The sequence below is a fragment of the Anabrus simplex genome, chromosome 2 (genome assembly GCF_040414725.1).
Source record: "Anabrus simplex isolate iqAnaSimp1 chromosome 2, ASM4041472v1, whole genome shotgun sequence".
Classification (NCBI taxonomy): domain Eukaryota; kingdom Metazoa; phylum Arthropoda; class Insecta; order Orthoptera; family Tettigoniidae; genus Anabrus; species Anabrus simplex.
In genome coordinates, this window is record NC_090266.1 from 1,054,692,141 (window position 1) to 1,054,705,634 (window position 13,494).

The 13,494-nt window shown below is 39.0% G+C and overlaps 1 protein-coding gene across 1 annotated transcript in view; it reads right to left on the reverse strand.

Annotated features, from left to right (window-relative positions):
• Positions 1 to 13,494, reverse strand: part of LOC136864682 (E3 ubiquitin-protein ligase HECW2) — a 277,203-nt gene that overhangs the window by 67,042 nt on the left and 196,667 nt on the right. Inside the window, exon 9 of the mRNA XM_067141994.2 lies at positions 10,171 to 10,269. Within this exon, the coding sequence (XP_066998095.2) occupies positions 10,171 to 10,269 (99 nt within the window). The remainder of the gene's footprint in view (positions 1 to 10,170; positions 10,270 to 13,494) is intronic.

A 13,494-nucleotide genomic window follows, 5' to 3' on the forward strand; every position in this document is an offset into this window, starting at 1 on the left:
TGACTGGCATCACAAACAGTGTGTAAAGCACATTCTGCTATATTCACAGGTTTCTGTAGCCATCAGGGGATGCCAATTTCTTCTAATTGAGGGAATTCTTCATACCACAACAGAAATTCTTTCTTGATAGTATCGTCAACTTCTGTATCAGAATCAAGTTCTATCTTCCACATTTTCTGAAGAAGCAATTTAGGACACAACATAACAGGACAACTAAAACCTACAGGGTCAAACACTTTGTGAGAGATCGACAGGATTGTTCTCTTGGTAATGGTGTCAAAATGGAAATCTCTAATCCAACTCATGTTAACTTTGAGTTCATCACTTTCTCGATTCCACAACAAACCCAGTACTGCAGAATAAGAGTTATCATGAGCACTTTGACATTTTTCACTTGACCATTCCCAAACCCTAAGCTTGAATTTGGCCTTTGCCATGACTTTGACTGATTTTGACATGAATGCATTGAGTTCAGCTTCAGTGTCCATACTAGAAACAACATTATCAACATAAAAACTGAGCAGTAACTTTTCTTTAAGAGAATTATTTGAATCGTCTTCTCTCAATAAGGGGTGTTCGATTACAGATCCTAAGAGGAAAGGACTACACTTTACACCAAATCTACTCTTGCATGCCGGTATACCCTAACCTTCAGTTTTTCATAACAGTTCCACCATAAAAAACATAGAAAGTTCCTGTCTTCAGGGTGAATACCAATCTGTAAAAATGCTTGTTTAATATCAGCGACCACCCCGATCTTCTTTTCTCTAAATCTTAACAGCACATTTGGGATGAGTTCAATCAGATTTGGACCAGTTTCAAGACATTGATTTAAAGATGGAGAACTGACTAGTTTTGCCTAAGCATCAAAAACAGGTCTGGTTCTTGTAGTTGCACTGTTTTTCTTTATAACTGGTCTATGCGGTAATTAGTGACAACAATGAACAAGTTCAGATTCAGGCACTACTTCTATAATTCCCTCAGCCAACCAATCTTCAAACACTTCATTGTAATCTCAAAAATGATCTTCAGATAATTTCTTCCTCATTGAACCCAGTCTTCTTTCAGCGAGATTCAAATTTGATGGCAAGATGGGGTGCCCCTCAGTCCAAGGTAGCGGGACTTGATATCAACCTTCTTCAGTGCAATGAACACTTTGGAGGAAATGACCTTTCACTGCAATTTCTCGTTCCCTCTTTGTAACTTTCACCTATAGGATCCAAAATGCCTATTACATCCAACTTCCACAAATCAGTAATACGTGCCTCTTTAATAAACATGGAAGTTAGAAGCAAGCCTTCATTTTCTTCACTTCTCTTGCTATTAGGAATCTTTCCCATCAAAGTCCAGCCTAACAATGTCTCTACTGCAACTAAACCACTAGAAGTTTGCCAGCCACACCTGCCCCAATAAGAATTTCTATAGGCCCCAAACCCGCTTCTTTATCAGTGGTATCTATCTTAAATTTCTTCAGCTCATTCATCCATTCCTCTTCCGTAACATGTGAAATGTCTCCACAGATCACTTCTTGGTCTAAAGCTTCAAAATTACACTGAAATTCATCGTTCAGGTCACCTACACGCACCCTGTAAACTTCCTGTTCATTCCGTTGTGTTGTCACACCACCAAAAAGAGAATGTGAGATGATTTCCTTTCGCAGTGAAGCATAACCCATCTTTAAAGCCATCTTTTGCAAAATATATGACTTCTGGGAGCCCGTACCCACTAAAGCACGAACACATTCAGTCTTTCTATCAGATCTTATATTTATATGAAGGGTTTGTAACAACACCTTAGGCAAAGTGGAAACATTTGCCAACGTGACTTCCTGAGTTGCATTTCTTCACTGTTGCTAACTTCTTTGGGGATAGCATGTTGTTTTTCTAACAACTGTCTGCACAATGAAACAACATGCTTCCCACCACAAATTATACATTTTATGTTTTTCACCTTAAAATTCTTTACCATATGTCCTGACTTCAGACACATATAACAACACCCCTTTTCCCATAACAGTTTCTGTTTACTTTCCATTGACTTTTTCTAGTTGAAAAACAATCTGCACTGGTGTGATGACCCTCACAAAACACACATTTCTCATCCTTACGTTGATTTGATGTTAATAACACCATAGCTGTAGGAATGTTGTCGTCTGAATCCTTCCCCTTGTGCTCCAGGTTTTCTTTTGTCCCTTCACATTTAAGTCAAACTCAGATGTAGCAGGGTTTATTCTCTGTTCATACTCCACCTCTGACTTCAGGAATTTCATTAACCCCTCCAGATGCTCTTTCCCATTTGTAGCAGAGGTAAATGGAATAATGTGTTGCCAAATTCTTAGTAAGTCTTGCGGGAGGCACAATTCAACAAGGGGAAATAACATAGAGGCACACTTGTCCATTGTGACACCAAGTGATTCTAGTGATCTCAACTGTGTTTCCAACTGATCATAAAGTTGAGACAATGCAATTCTGGATTTGGATTGCGAGGCCTTGTGTAAAACTAACCTCAACAGCTCACGTACATAAACCTCCACAAGAAGATCTTCTTGGCCAAAACGAGATTTTAGGCTTTCAATTGCTTTACTGTAATTTATTTGTGTTGGGGCGAAACTCTCAACTACCTGCCTAGCATTTGGTCCTTTTACTGTTGCCTTTATTAAATACTGAAATTTATCCTCCACAGCTATTACAAGATCTTCATCTATTTTTGAGAACCGACTCCAGAATGGCACTACTGCTTTAAATCCCCTCCAAAAGTGTGGAATTCTAACTTCGGGTACTTGAATTTCTTGGTTGGTTGGTTGGTTGCTAGACCTACTACCAACACTACCCACTTCATATTCGATTTGCCGGGCTGAGTGGCTCAGACGGTTAAGGCGCTGGCCTTCTGACCCCAACTTGGCAGGTTCGATCCTGGCTCAGTCCGGTGGTATTTGAAGGTGCTCAAATACGTCACCCTCGTGTCGGTAGATTTACTGGCACGTAAAAAACTCCTGCGGGACTAAATTATGGCACCTCGGCGTCTCCGAAAACCGTAAAAGAGTAGTTAGTGGGACGTAAAACAAATAACATTAATTTTAATTATCATATTCGGTTTGTTGGTCCTGTATTCCTGAAATACGCAATTTAAGGCCCAGATACTTTTCTGATACTCATCAGCCCTTTCCATTTCCTTGTCAATATCAGCCTCGTCACATCATCTAATAACAAATCAAGCACTTTCGAATACAGTTCGTTCAAAATTGCTATCTTACTTTCTAACAAAGTGGATAATGATTGAAGTTCCCTAATATTAACATTTTCCTCTTCAGTCAAATCACTAACCTGTTTAGCAATTTTTGTAAGTGAAGTCCTTGTCGCTCTCCTTTGCTTCAGTATTTTATTGAGGCTTTCGTGCTCCATATTTCATGTGGGTACGATGATTCTTCCTTCTTCAAGTCATAAATGTCCTGTCGCAGTCGCCACTAAATGTTGTGTAATACCATTACGCGCAGAAACATTTTAAGGACGTCTTACAATGGGTCTGCACTGAATTTAATGTTAAAACACTTCTTTATACAGCTTACATCTCATCATACTTTACAAAACATAGCAGCCATTACTATATTCAATTGTTTTTGTTTTTCTTAAGTGTCTAGCATATGGAACTGCTGGCAAATGGCTGACAGTGTTGACAGCAAAGTCTGACATAACAACCTTCCTGGTGGATAAAATATGATCTTCTTTTTCCATTTTACCAGTAATCATTCCTCGAAGTGTGCTTTGTTAGAACATATGTTACCTAATTAAATTCTAGCTCTTAAAGGCTTTAAATGTTCATTTATATGTACTGCTATCTACTTCTTTGACTTCACTTTTCTTTGTAGCGATATCTTGGTTTATTAAGAAGTTAAGTGTCCAGGGTTGGCTGCACTGTCCTGCAGTGTGCTATTCATGTGTTTCTTGGGTTTTCTGTGAGTGCTTATGCCTGGAAGTTTGTTTATGTAACAAGAAGACTCGAATTGGAAAAGTATTCAAGAACTGTCATGAAGGTCCTGGAAGAAAGCCTAAAGCAAATTTAGATAGTAAGAATAATAGTTCTTTGGTTACTGATGGTGTTGCAGGCAGTTCTAGGTTAGGTTTAATGATGGCAATGTGGTTCTTCAGAAGTTAGGCATACAATCTGGGGAAAATACAGTGAAAGCATGTTCAGAGATGGACGCAATCCGAGTGAAGAAAGCTGATTACGAACAGACTATAATGGCCAGGAAGGCAAGAATGCATTCTAGGAATACCAAGAGTACCAGAGAGGACTTAGAAAATGCAGATGACCCTGGATATAGAGCAGGCATGTTCTAAGGTGAGCGACCAATTATGATTAACTTTAAAGCCTATTTTCTCTAAATACCCTTGTTTTTAAAGGTTTAAGTACATTTTTCGCAGGAACTAACCATCATAGGATAATGAAACCCACACATATTACAAAGGATAAGGATAAGATCATTTATGTATTTTTTTAAGAACTTGAGATAAATATGTTGGTAATTATGAATTAATTACATTTTAAAATATTGAATTTTTTAATAACTTACAAAATATTTTCTAAAAAATAAGTTATACAAACTATATCTAGCAACAAAAATGGCATTTGGAAGAAACTATCATTCTCTACCAGCCACGAAAATTTTACTTCCTTATGAAGCATGGTTCTTGAGATAAATGAACATAAATGTGACAAATTTTACATTATTAGTATACAAGGTACAATCTCCCCCTTAATCTTTTCTTAACCCTTTATAGGTCAGTGGCTAAATATTTAACCACCTGAATTTTCCCTGAGTGATCAAATTTTATTTTTTACTAGCAAGATACCCGTGCTTCGCTACGGTATTATACTGAAATTTATAATTGAATGCTTAATGTTTTATATATAATCCGCCAAAATTCGCGATCTGACTTGTTTTCTGAGAGAAACAGCCAAAATTCGCCATCTGACTCGTTTTCTAGTAGATTACGGCAAGTTTCCTCCCATTTTTCAATCTTTCTTTTCAGCAATCGATTTCGTACTTCCTGGGCTAGGTCCAGGTATTCCACCCGGTCAGTTGGGTCCCTAAATCTTTGCCATCTTTTCCTATAAGCATTTTTAATATGGATCAAATCCTTCAGGAGATCCAGCGTGGTGTCGTCTTGGGTGCCTTGGCGGTACTGAACCCGCGGCCGGACTGCAGTCTTAGTCACTACCCATCCAGGACCCGTTTCCAGCGTGGGCCGCACATTTGACGATGGTCCAGAACATTATTATTATTATTATTATTATTATTATTATTATTATTATTATTATTATTATTATTATTATAGATGTTCTGGGCCCCACAGCAAGATGCAAGACCGCTACTTGGCAGTAAATTACATCTGCTGCCATTGTCATTGTTGACAATGTGACCAGCACGATTGTCGCACGTAGGTAAGTGTGCGGGATTTCTGGCGATATGAATGACATACTTCCGTGCATTATTGACCTTAATATAGGGGTGAACAATTGGACGGTCAATCTAATTCCTATCGTTTACTTCAAATGTGTTTAAATTTTTATTTATATGCCAGGAGAATCTACTGAATGAAATGTCGTATGGTTTTTAGTGCCAGGATATCCCAGGATGGGTTTGGCTCGCCAGGTGCAGGTCTTTCTATTTGACGCCTTTTAGGCGACCTGCGCGTCATGATGAGGATGAAATGATGATGAAGACAACACATACACCCAGCCCCCGGGCCATTGGAATTAACCAATTAAGGTTAAAATCCCTGACCCGGCCGGGAATCGAACCTGGGACCCTCTGAGCCGAAGGCCAGTACGCTGACCGTTCAGCCAACGAGTCGGACGAGAATCTACTGTAATCTAAGAACGTTCTCCGAAGGAAAAGATGGCTCTTGAAAACGAACCCAGGAAAGATTTAAAATGATCGGTTTATGATCAGAATAAATACATCGAAAATCTACAGCCTGTTTCCAGTCATTCGGCAGGGTCAGGAATGGAATGAATAAAGCCCCACCTAGCGGCGACAATAGGAAGTGTGCTGGCTGCCGAAACCTGTCACACTCCTTTGGGGCAATGATTAATGAATGACAAATGAAATGAAATTATATTGGACAGTGTTCCTGGAATGAATAATGACAGGGAAAACCGGAGTATCCGGAGAAAAACCTGTCCCGCCTCCATTTTGTCCAGCAGGAATATCACATGGAATGACCGGGATTTGAACCACGGAACCCAGCAGTGAGAGGCAGGCGCGCTGCCGCCTGAGCAACAGAGGCTCCTTATAAATACATTACGAACAGTAAAATAAATTGGTCTCACCTCCTTTTACACCCCACCACCATTAAGTTTATTTACACCCCTCCCCCCCCCCCAAAAAAAAAAAACTAAAAGAAGGCGTGTTTCTTTATGTTTAAAGGAGATTCCAAACACCAATGCTCACGTCTATTACCTTCAGTTCTGAGATCAAAATAATTCACTTTTTTCACTTTCACACTCCCCCCCCCCCCCCAAGTGAATTTTCCGGCAAAATGTACTTGTTTCTTTAATAGTAAAGGATCTTCTAAATACCAATTATCACGACTCTAACTTCTTCAGTTTTTGATTTATATGTCCTCATAAAAGGAATTCAACTCCTTTTCACTCCCGCTCTCAAGATTAGAAGAACATTATTTGTAGCAGGGGAAACTGTTAATTGGATTTGATATTGTTTTTTCATAAAACCCTTTCAAACGAACTTCAGAACCTGGTGGCTAAATATTTAGCCACTGTTCATTTCTACTGAAAATAGGCTGGTGCAAAATATGTGCACTGTTAGCTATTAGCTTCACATGGATTATTGACAATAGATAAAAATCATTATACTTACATGAAATTATGAATTTCAGGATATAATATAGCAATCACTCCAGAAACACTCATTATATAGCAACAAACTGAGAATATACACAACACGTGATACTGCTAGGTATGCAAGAACTCAGTGTCTAAATGTTCAGCCACTTTTGTCCCAAATGGCAGCACAGTGCAGGAAATGACACACAGAACAGAAAGTGGATAAATATTAAGCCACTGAACGTCTGCAGACACCACCAAATTCAATAAGGCTCAATATCAATGGCTTCTGTCAAGCATAACTTTATTGAAGTGTCTAAATATTTAGCCACTGTTCATGTACGCAAACTAAACATAAAATAATGTGAGCATTAAAGGGTTAAACCCCTTCTTAACCTACACTTCTCTGTTTCCATACATTTTCTAAAGAATAAGTTATGCAAACTATCTAGCAACAAAAACGGCATTTGGAAGAGACAATCAATCTCTACCAAAGACAAAGACACCTCCGTACAGGCTATGAAGGCCCTTGGAGGAGTGGAAGGTAAAGGCTTCCACCATTGTTAACCGCAGCACGTGATGGGGTAGAGTGGTTAGCTCTACGCCCGGCCGCCTTTGCCCCCAGGAATGAACCTGATACTCATTTTTGGTGTAGGCTGAGTGAACCTCAGGGCCATATGCACCTCCGGAAGTGGAAATCTTGTTTCTTAACTTTTACGACTTCCTGACGGGGATTCGAACCCACGTCCTTCCGGGTGAACCGAGCACACCTTGACCGCCTCAACCAGGCAGCCCCTATAACTTTATTGAAGTGTATAAATATTTAGCCACTGTTCATGTACGCAAACTAAACATAAAATAATGTAAGCGTTAAAGGGTTAAACCTCTTCTTAACCTACACTTCTCTCAGTTTCCATACATTTTCTCTCTTTCTTTTTTTGCTAGTTGCTTTACGTCGCACCGACAGAGATAGGTCTTATTGCGACGATGGGACGGGAAGGGGCTAGGAGTGGGAAGGAAGCGGCCGTGGCCTTAATTAAGGTACAGCCCCAGCATTTGCCTGGTGTGAAACCACGGAAAACCATCTTCAGGGCTGCCGACAGTGGGGTTCGAACCTACTATCTCCCGAATACTGGATACTGGCCGCAATTAAGCGACTGCAGCTATCGAGCTCGGTCATACATTTTCTAAAAAATAAGTTATGCAAACTATCTAGCAACAAAAACGGCATTTGGAAGAGACAATCAGTCTCTACCAGCCACTAAAATTTTACTTCCTTAATCTTTCCTACTATCCCATACTTGTTATTTCCTATTACTATACTAAAATTCAACTCAAGAGCTTAGGAAAAGTATCCTTTCGCATGTGAGCACGTCCCCTGTTCCCCCTTTCCATCTCCGTTCTCCATCTCCGCCACAACCAGCTTATCATTAACGCTGTGCGTCTGTCTGACAAGTACTTCATTCTGAAATAGTGAAGCATCAAACGAAATCACTTCCTTTAACATAGCTGTACTTTGATTACGTACCATACCTATTTATTCCTTTATTGACATGTAAAACCTACAGATTACTGATGAATACCGAGGCAAGAGAAGCAGTGGCAGTGTCTCACAGCTCAAAAAGCTGAAAAACCCAGCCGTGAGTGGGATTGCAAAATACAATGTTTCCAGGAATGTTGTAAATATTGTAGTCTCGTCATTCGGAAGGTAAAAACGAACTCATGATCCCCTCATGGCAACATTTCTGCAGGTAGAGGGCAGTTACAAATATAAAGAAAAGTACAAATTATTATTATTATTATTATTATTATTATTATTATTATTATTATTATTATTATTATTATTATTATTATCATCATCGAATATGCCAAGGATCCTATTCCCATACCATGTTAAGGCCCTTCCTGTTTTATTTACGGTGAGTGCTGAGCTGACACATCAACCTTTCACTGGAGACTGGGATTTTCCGTGGAGTTTAAATTCCACGCGAGCGGCGTAAACATTTCGTACACAGAAACGCCGGTCAGCTGCGCGGTCTTTTTCACCACGTCTTCCACAGTCCACAGGGGATTCTCATCTCGTAGGCTACTGTAAGCTTGTAAAACAATTTGGTTTAGATTTCCTACTTAATTTTTCTCCACTTTTGTTAGCTTTAAAGTATTTCACATGGGACTCAAGCGTCACAGCATCACACACGTCTTGCTCACAGCTGGCAGCCATTATGAATACTGAACATACTGTTGCAACCAGTATTGCCAACAGTTTTCTTGGATCCATGTTCAACGTGCACATATTATGAAAACTTATCAGCAATGGAACGAACTCGAACAAAGCTTACTAAGTACACAGAGGACTAAGATATCAATATCATATTAAATAATTATTAATTTGCTACATACACCACTGAGAACAATAACTATTCATAGCCATCTACGTATGAAATATAAGAGTTAGTAACGAACCCGAATAACATATAACCTGTGCTACATTTTCCATATTTATACAGGCCCAAAATTTTAATTCGTCAAGTCAGTTCACCAGAATATCTAACCAAACTTAAGGAAGCTCCTGACTTCAGGAACAAGTAACAAACCTAGGGAACTATTTGGCGCTGTGGAAACTTTTCACCGACCAGAAGTCTGACTAACATCAAAGGGACCACTAAGGCCTTGAGTTGACTCTCAGTATACTCTGTGCTCTATCAAATACTTCCCCTGGCATAGCTGTTACATCCAGTAGCTCTTTTCTTGTTGTTTCTCAATGAGGAAGTAATCAGTTAATGACTGTTTTGTTTTCTGATCTCCCTAACTGTATCTCATTTGTCACCTGTCACAGTGAAATCCAGGAGTTTGATTGATCTGTTGAATTCATATTCTGCTGTGTACTGTAGGTTTTTGAGTCCCCTAACGACATGAGCAAGTGGTTATGTGCACTGTCTGGTGTTTTATTCTAATTAGATAGCTATGATTTTCTTCATATCCATTTTAGATGTTCCTCTACTTCAGAAAGGTTAGGCATGTTTATAATGAGATTATTTCTTGATCCTTATCCATGTCTGAAATTATTTTACTTCTTGGAACCTTCTTAGCAGTTAATAATATTCTAAATATGAAGTCTGCAAGTCCTGAAGAAATTATTTGAATTCTTTTTCTCAAAAATATGTGTAGTGTGCTTCATGTACTATACAAAAATCCTCATGTCCAAGTAAAACTCGATTGAGGACAAGATAAATATCTCCAAAGCTTAACATTAATTTTTTGATCAACCTGGGGTTAATTTCCCCTTGAATAATATGAACAGTTTTCAATTAGCAACCTACTCACAGCCTGAGAAGTGCCTTGTAGAATGGTCTGGTGAAGAAGGCATCCAGTAGGTACTGATGAACTAAAGCCAATCCCAATACACGTCCACTGAATCTGAACCTGCATAAGAAGAAAGAAATATACAAAGACATTGTAAGCAAAAGAAAACATGGAATATAACAGGATACTATCATACATTATTATGGTGAGGGGTAGCAGATGGTGGTAAATATTCATAAATAATTATTTATTATAATTTGCAATAGTGATGAATAGTAAAACACATATACTGCAGGATTTAGGATTATACTGAGTACTGTAGTACACCAATCCCTTATGATTCTTCAACACAGGCAACCCATTTAGCACAGACATTTCTTAGGGTCAATATTACATTACTTGCCACGAATGTGGGAGAAATGTAAATCAAGCATACCATACAAAGGAAAATAGCTATAGGTATGGTAATATTCACAGTGAAAGGTAAAGACCTCTTAAATGTAACAAAAACTTTTCAGTCTGTCAAACACACTGCAATCTATATATATAAAATAAGAGTTTTGTCTGTACATTGCTCAGAATTTGAAAAGAATGGTATTTCTGTATCGGTCATGTCCATAGTAACAAGAAAATGTAATTTTTACTTTTCCGTAATTTCTGTCTGTCTGTCTGTCTGTCTGTCTGTCTGTATGTATGTACACGCATCACGAGAAAACGGCTGAAGAGAATTTAATGAAAATCGGTATGTAAAGTCGGGGGATGAGCCGCTACAATCTAGGCTATGAATAATTTTATTCATGCCGAGTGAAATGGTAGTTTAGGGGAAGGCCTTAAATTTAATTATCGAATATATATATTATTAGCGGTCCTATCGATAAATACTATATAACTAAAGTTATATAGAATTAAATTTCCAATCAGTTATGTCTTATACATTTTTACCGTACGGGCTCTGATAACACAGATGTTCATGAATTTGTAGTTTTGTTGCTAAGTCCATATCAACGCCTAGCCACGAGAAAATGGTTTAACAGAATTTAATGAAAACCGCTATATAGAGCTGGGGAATAAGGAACTACAGTCTAGGCTGTAAATAATTTTATTCGCCCGAGGTGAAATGGTAGTTTAGGGGAAGGCGCCTAAAATTTAATTTTTAAATACCGGTACCTATGTTATTGGTGCTATCGGAAAGTACTACATAACAAAAGTTATAGACAATACAATTTCCGATCATTTATGTTTCATTCAGTTTTACTGTACCGACTATGATAAGAGTGGTATTTCAGAACGCCTACAATATCGAAAGCGCATAACACTGATCAACAATTACTTTACATTGACCATTGTTTGTTACTGATCAACAATAACTTTACATTGACCATTGTTTGTTGTGATATTCTTCGTTTCTTATGGTCCCGCTCAACTCCGATAGATGGAATTACTAATGCGTACCGAGTATAACAGCCCGACTGAACATTGGCGGGAAATAGCTGGGGAGTTGGAAAACTTTCTTCTTTAGCATGCCATTCCTCTGGTTCATGTAGCCTCCGTGTTTCAGACGGCAGCGTGTCGGCCTCTCACCGCTGGTTACCGTGGTTCAAATCCCGGTCACTCCATGTGAGATTTGTGCTGGACAAAGCGGAGGCGGACAGGTTTTTCTCCAGGTACTCCGGTTTTCCCTGTCATCTTTCATTCCAGCAACACTCTCCATTCTCATTTCATAGCATCTATCAGTCATTAACATATCACTGGGAGTGGCGACCCCATCGTACTAACAGCCTATATATATGCTTCATTTATTACATCCCTGACCCGGTCAATGACTGGAAAACAGGTTGTAGGTTTTCATTTTCCTCTGGTTCATACATTTTCTGATACTGCAGGTTCGTAACACACTGGTTCATCATAGTATTCCAGTTATTCGATCCCTACTCTGACGCGCTGTTTTGAATGAGCTGTATGCACACTTACGGCAGAGGCTCACTTAATAGTAGTAGTAGTATGACCTGGTCTAGAATTACAATTTAAGCCTATTTCAAATTATAGCACAACAATTCACTAAATAACTCAAAAGTCAACCCTGAAAAGAGCCGTTTCTTAAGAAAAGCTTCTTCCTCTTCACTTTTATTAAATTCTACATTAATTTAATTCCAAATTAGCTGTGAAGAGTGGGCTTCTCCTCTGGCTTGAAGGAAAAAATTGCCTCCAAATCAGATAGGTTTTTCCGTTGCCATTGTAGTGAATTGAGATTTTCCGACTCATCGGGTACTCCTCGGAAACAGATTAGTAAAAGGGCATAGTTTTTGCTCTGCGACTCTCTACTATTCGCCTTCCCTCCCCCTTCCCCCCGCACCGCCGAAAAAGGACGAAGAGTGTTCACGGATCAGAGCTGTCTGCGACTTGGTCATTCCAGCTCTGGAATTCCAGCATAGTACTGTTCGTTAAAAGTGAGAAAGTGTGTGGTCTTTCATTTGATGGAGTATTTCATATGAAAGCATTGCTTTTAATCGCGCCATTCCTACTGACGTCATTGCAATGACCTATGTTCATTTCAGTTGGGAAAACCACTAAGATAGTCTTTCTGAGGATGTGAAATGGCTGGTAGAGAGTGAGTGTCTGCCATTATAATGAAAACTCCCCAACCTGGTGGTGACTGATGGTAGGTAAGCGGGCCTGTCATTACAATGAAAATTCCCTAACACAGTCTTCATATGAGAAAAGACGTTTGGTGACTTCCCCGTCGCGTTTCTAGGGTAACGTTAAGAGCTATGCAATTTAATACAATCTTGCTTACAACGTGTACACTACCTAGCCTAGAATTCTGTATACAATGTAGAATTCCGTAGCGAAGCACGGGTACATCAGCTAGTTACAATATAAATTATAACAATATACACTGTATTTTTACAGGTATGTTTATAGTGGTATAATTTATATTGTAATTGCAATGTGTTTGACTGACTGAAAAGTTTTTGTTACCTTTAACTAAGTCGACACTGAAATGTATGGCTTCATTCTTTAAAAAAAAGAAAAAAAAGACCTTCTTGTCAAACAATGTATTATAGCATGCTGTTGTAATGCTTCTGCTTGTCAGATGATGGAATTGGCAGGTTGTGCCAAGTGATCCGTTATGGTAGAATACTAAATGAATGTCTGAAACCATGAATCAGAGATATGAAACATTGTGATGCGGAAGGCCATACACCCCAAGTATGTCTTCTAAGACCCCAGTACTGTATGGCAAGAGTGGCCGAATTGGCGAGGTGCGAGTCTCATGTCAGGGGTAAAGCAGATGGATGCAAAGAGCGCATCCAATTGTAGCAAGAACAACATGTGATGGTAGGT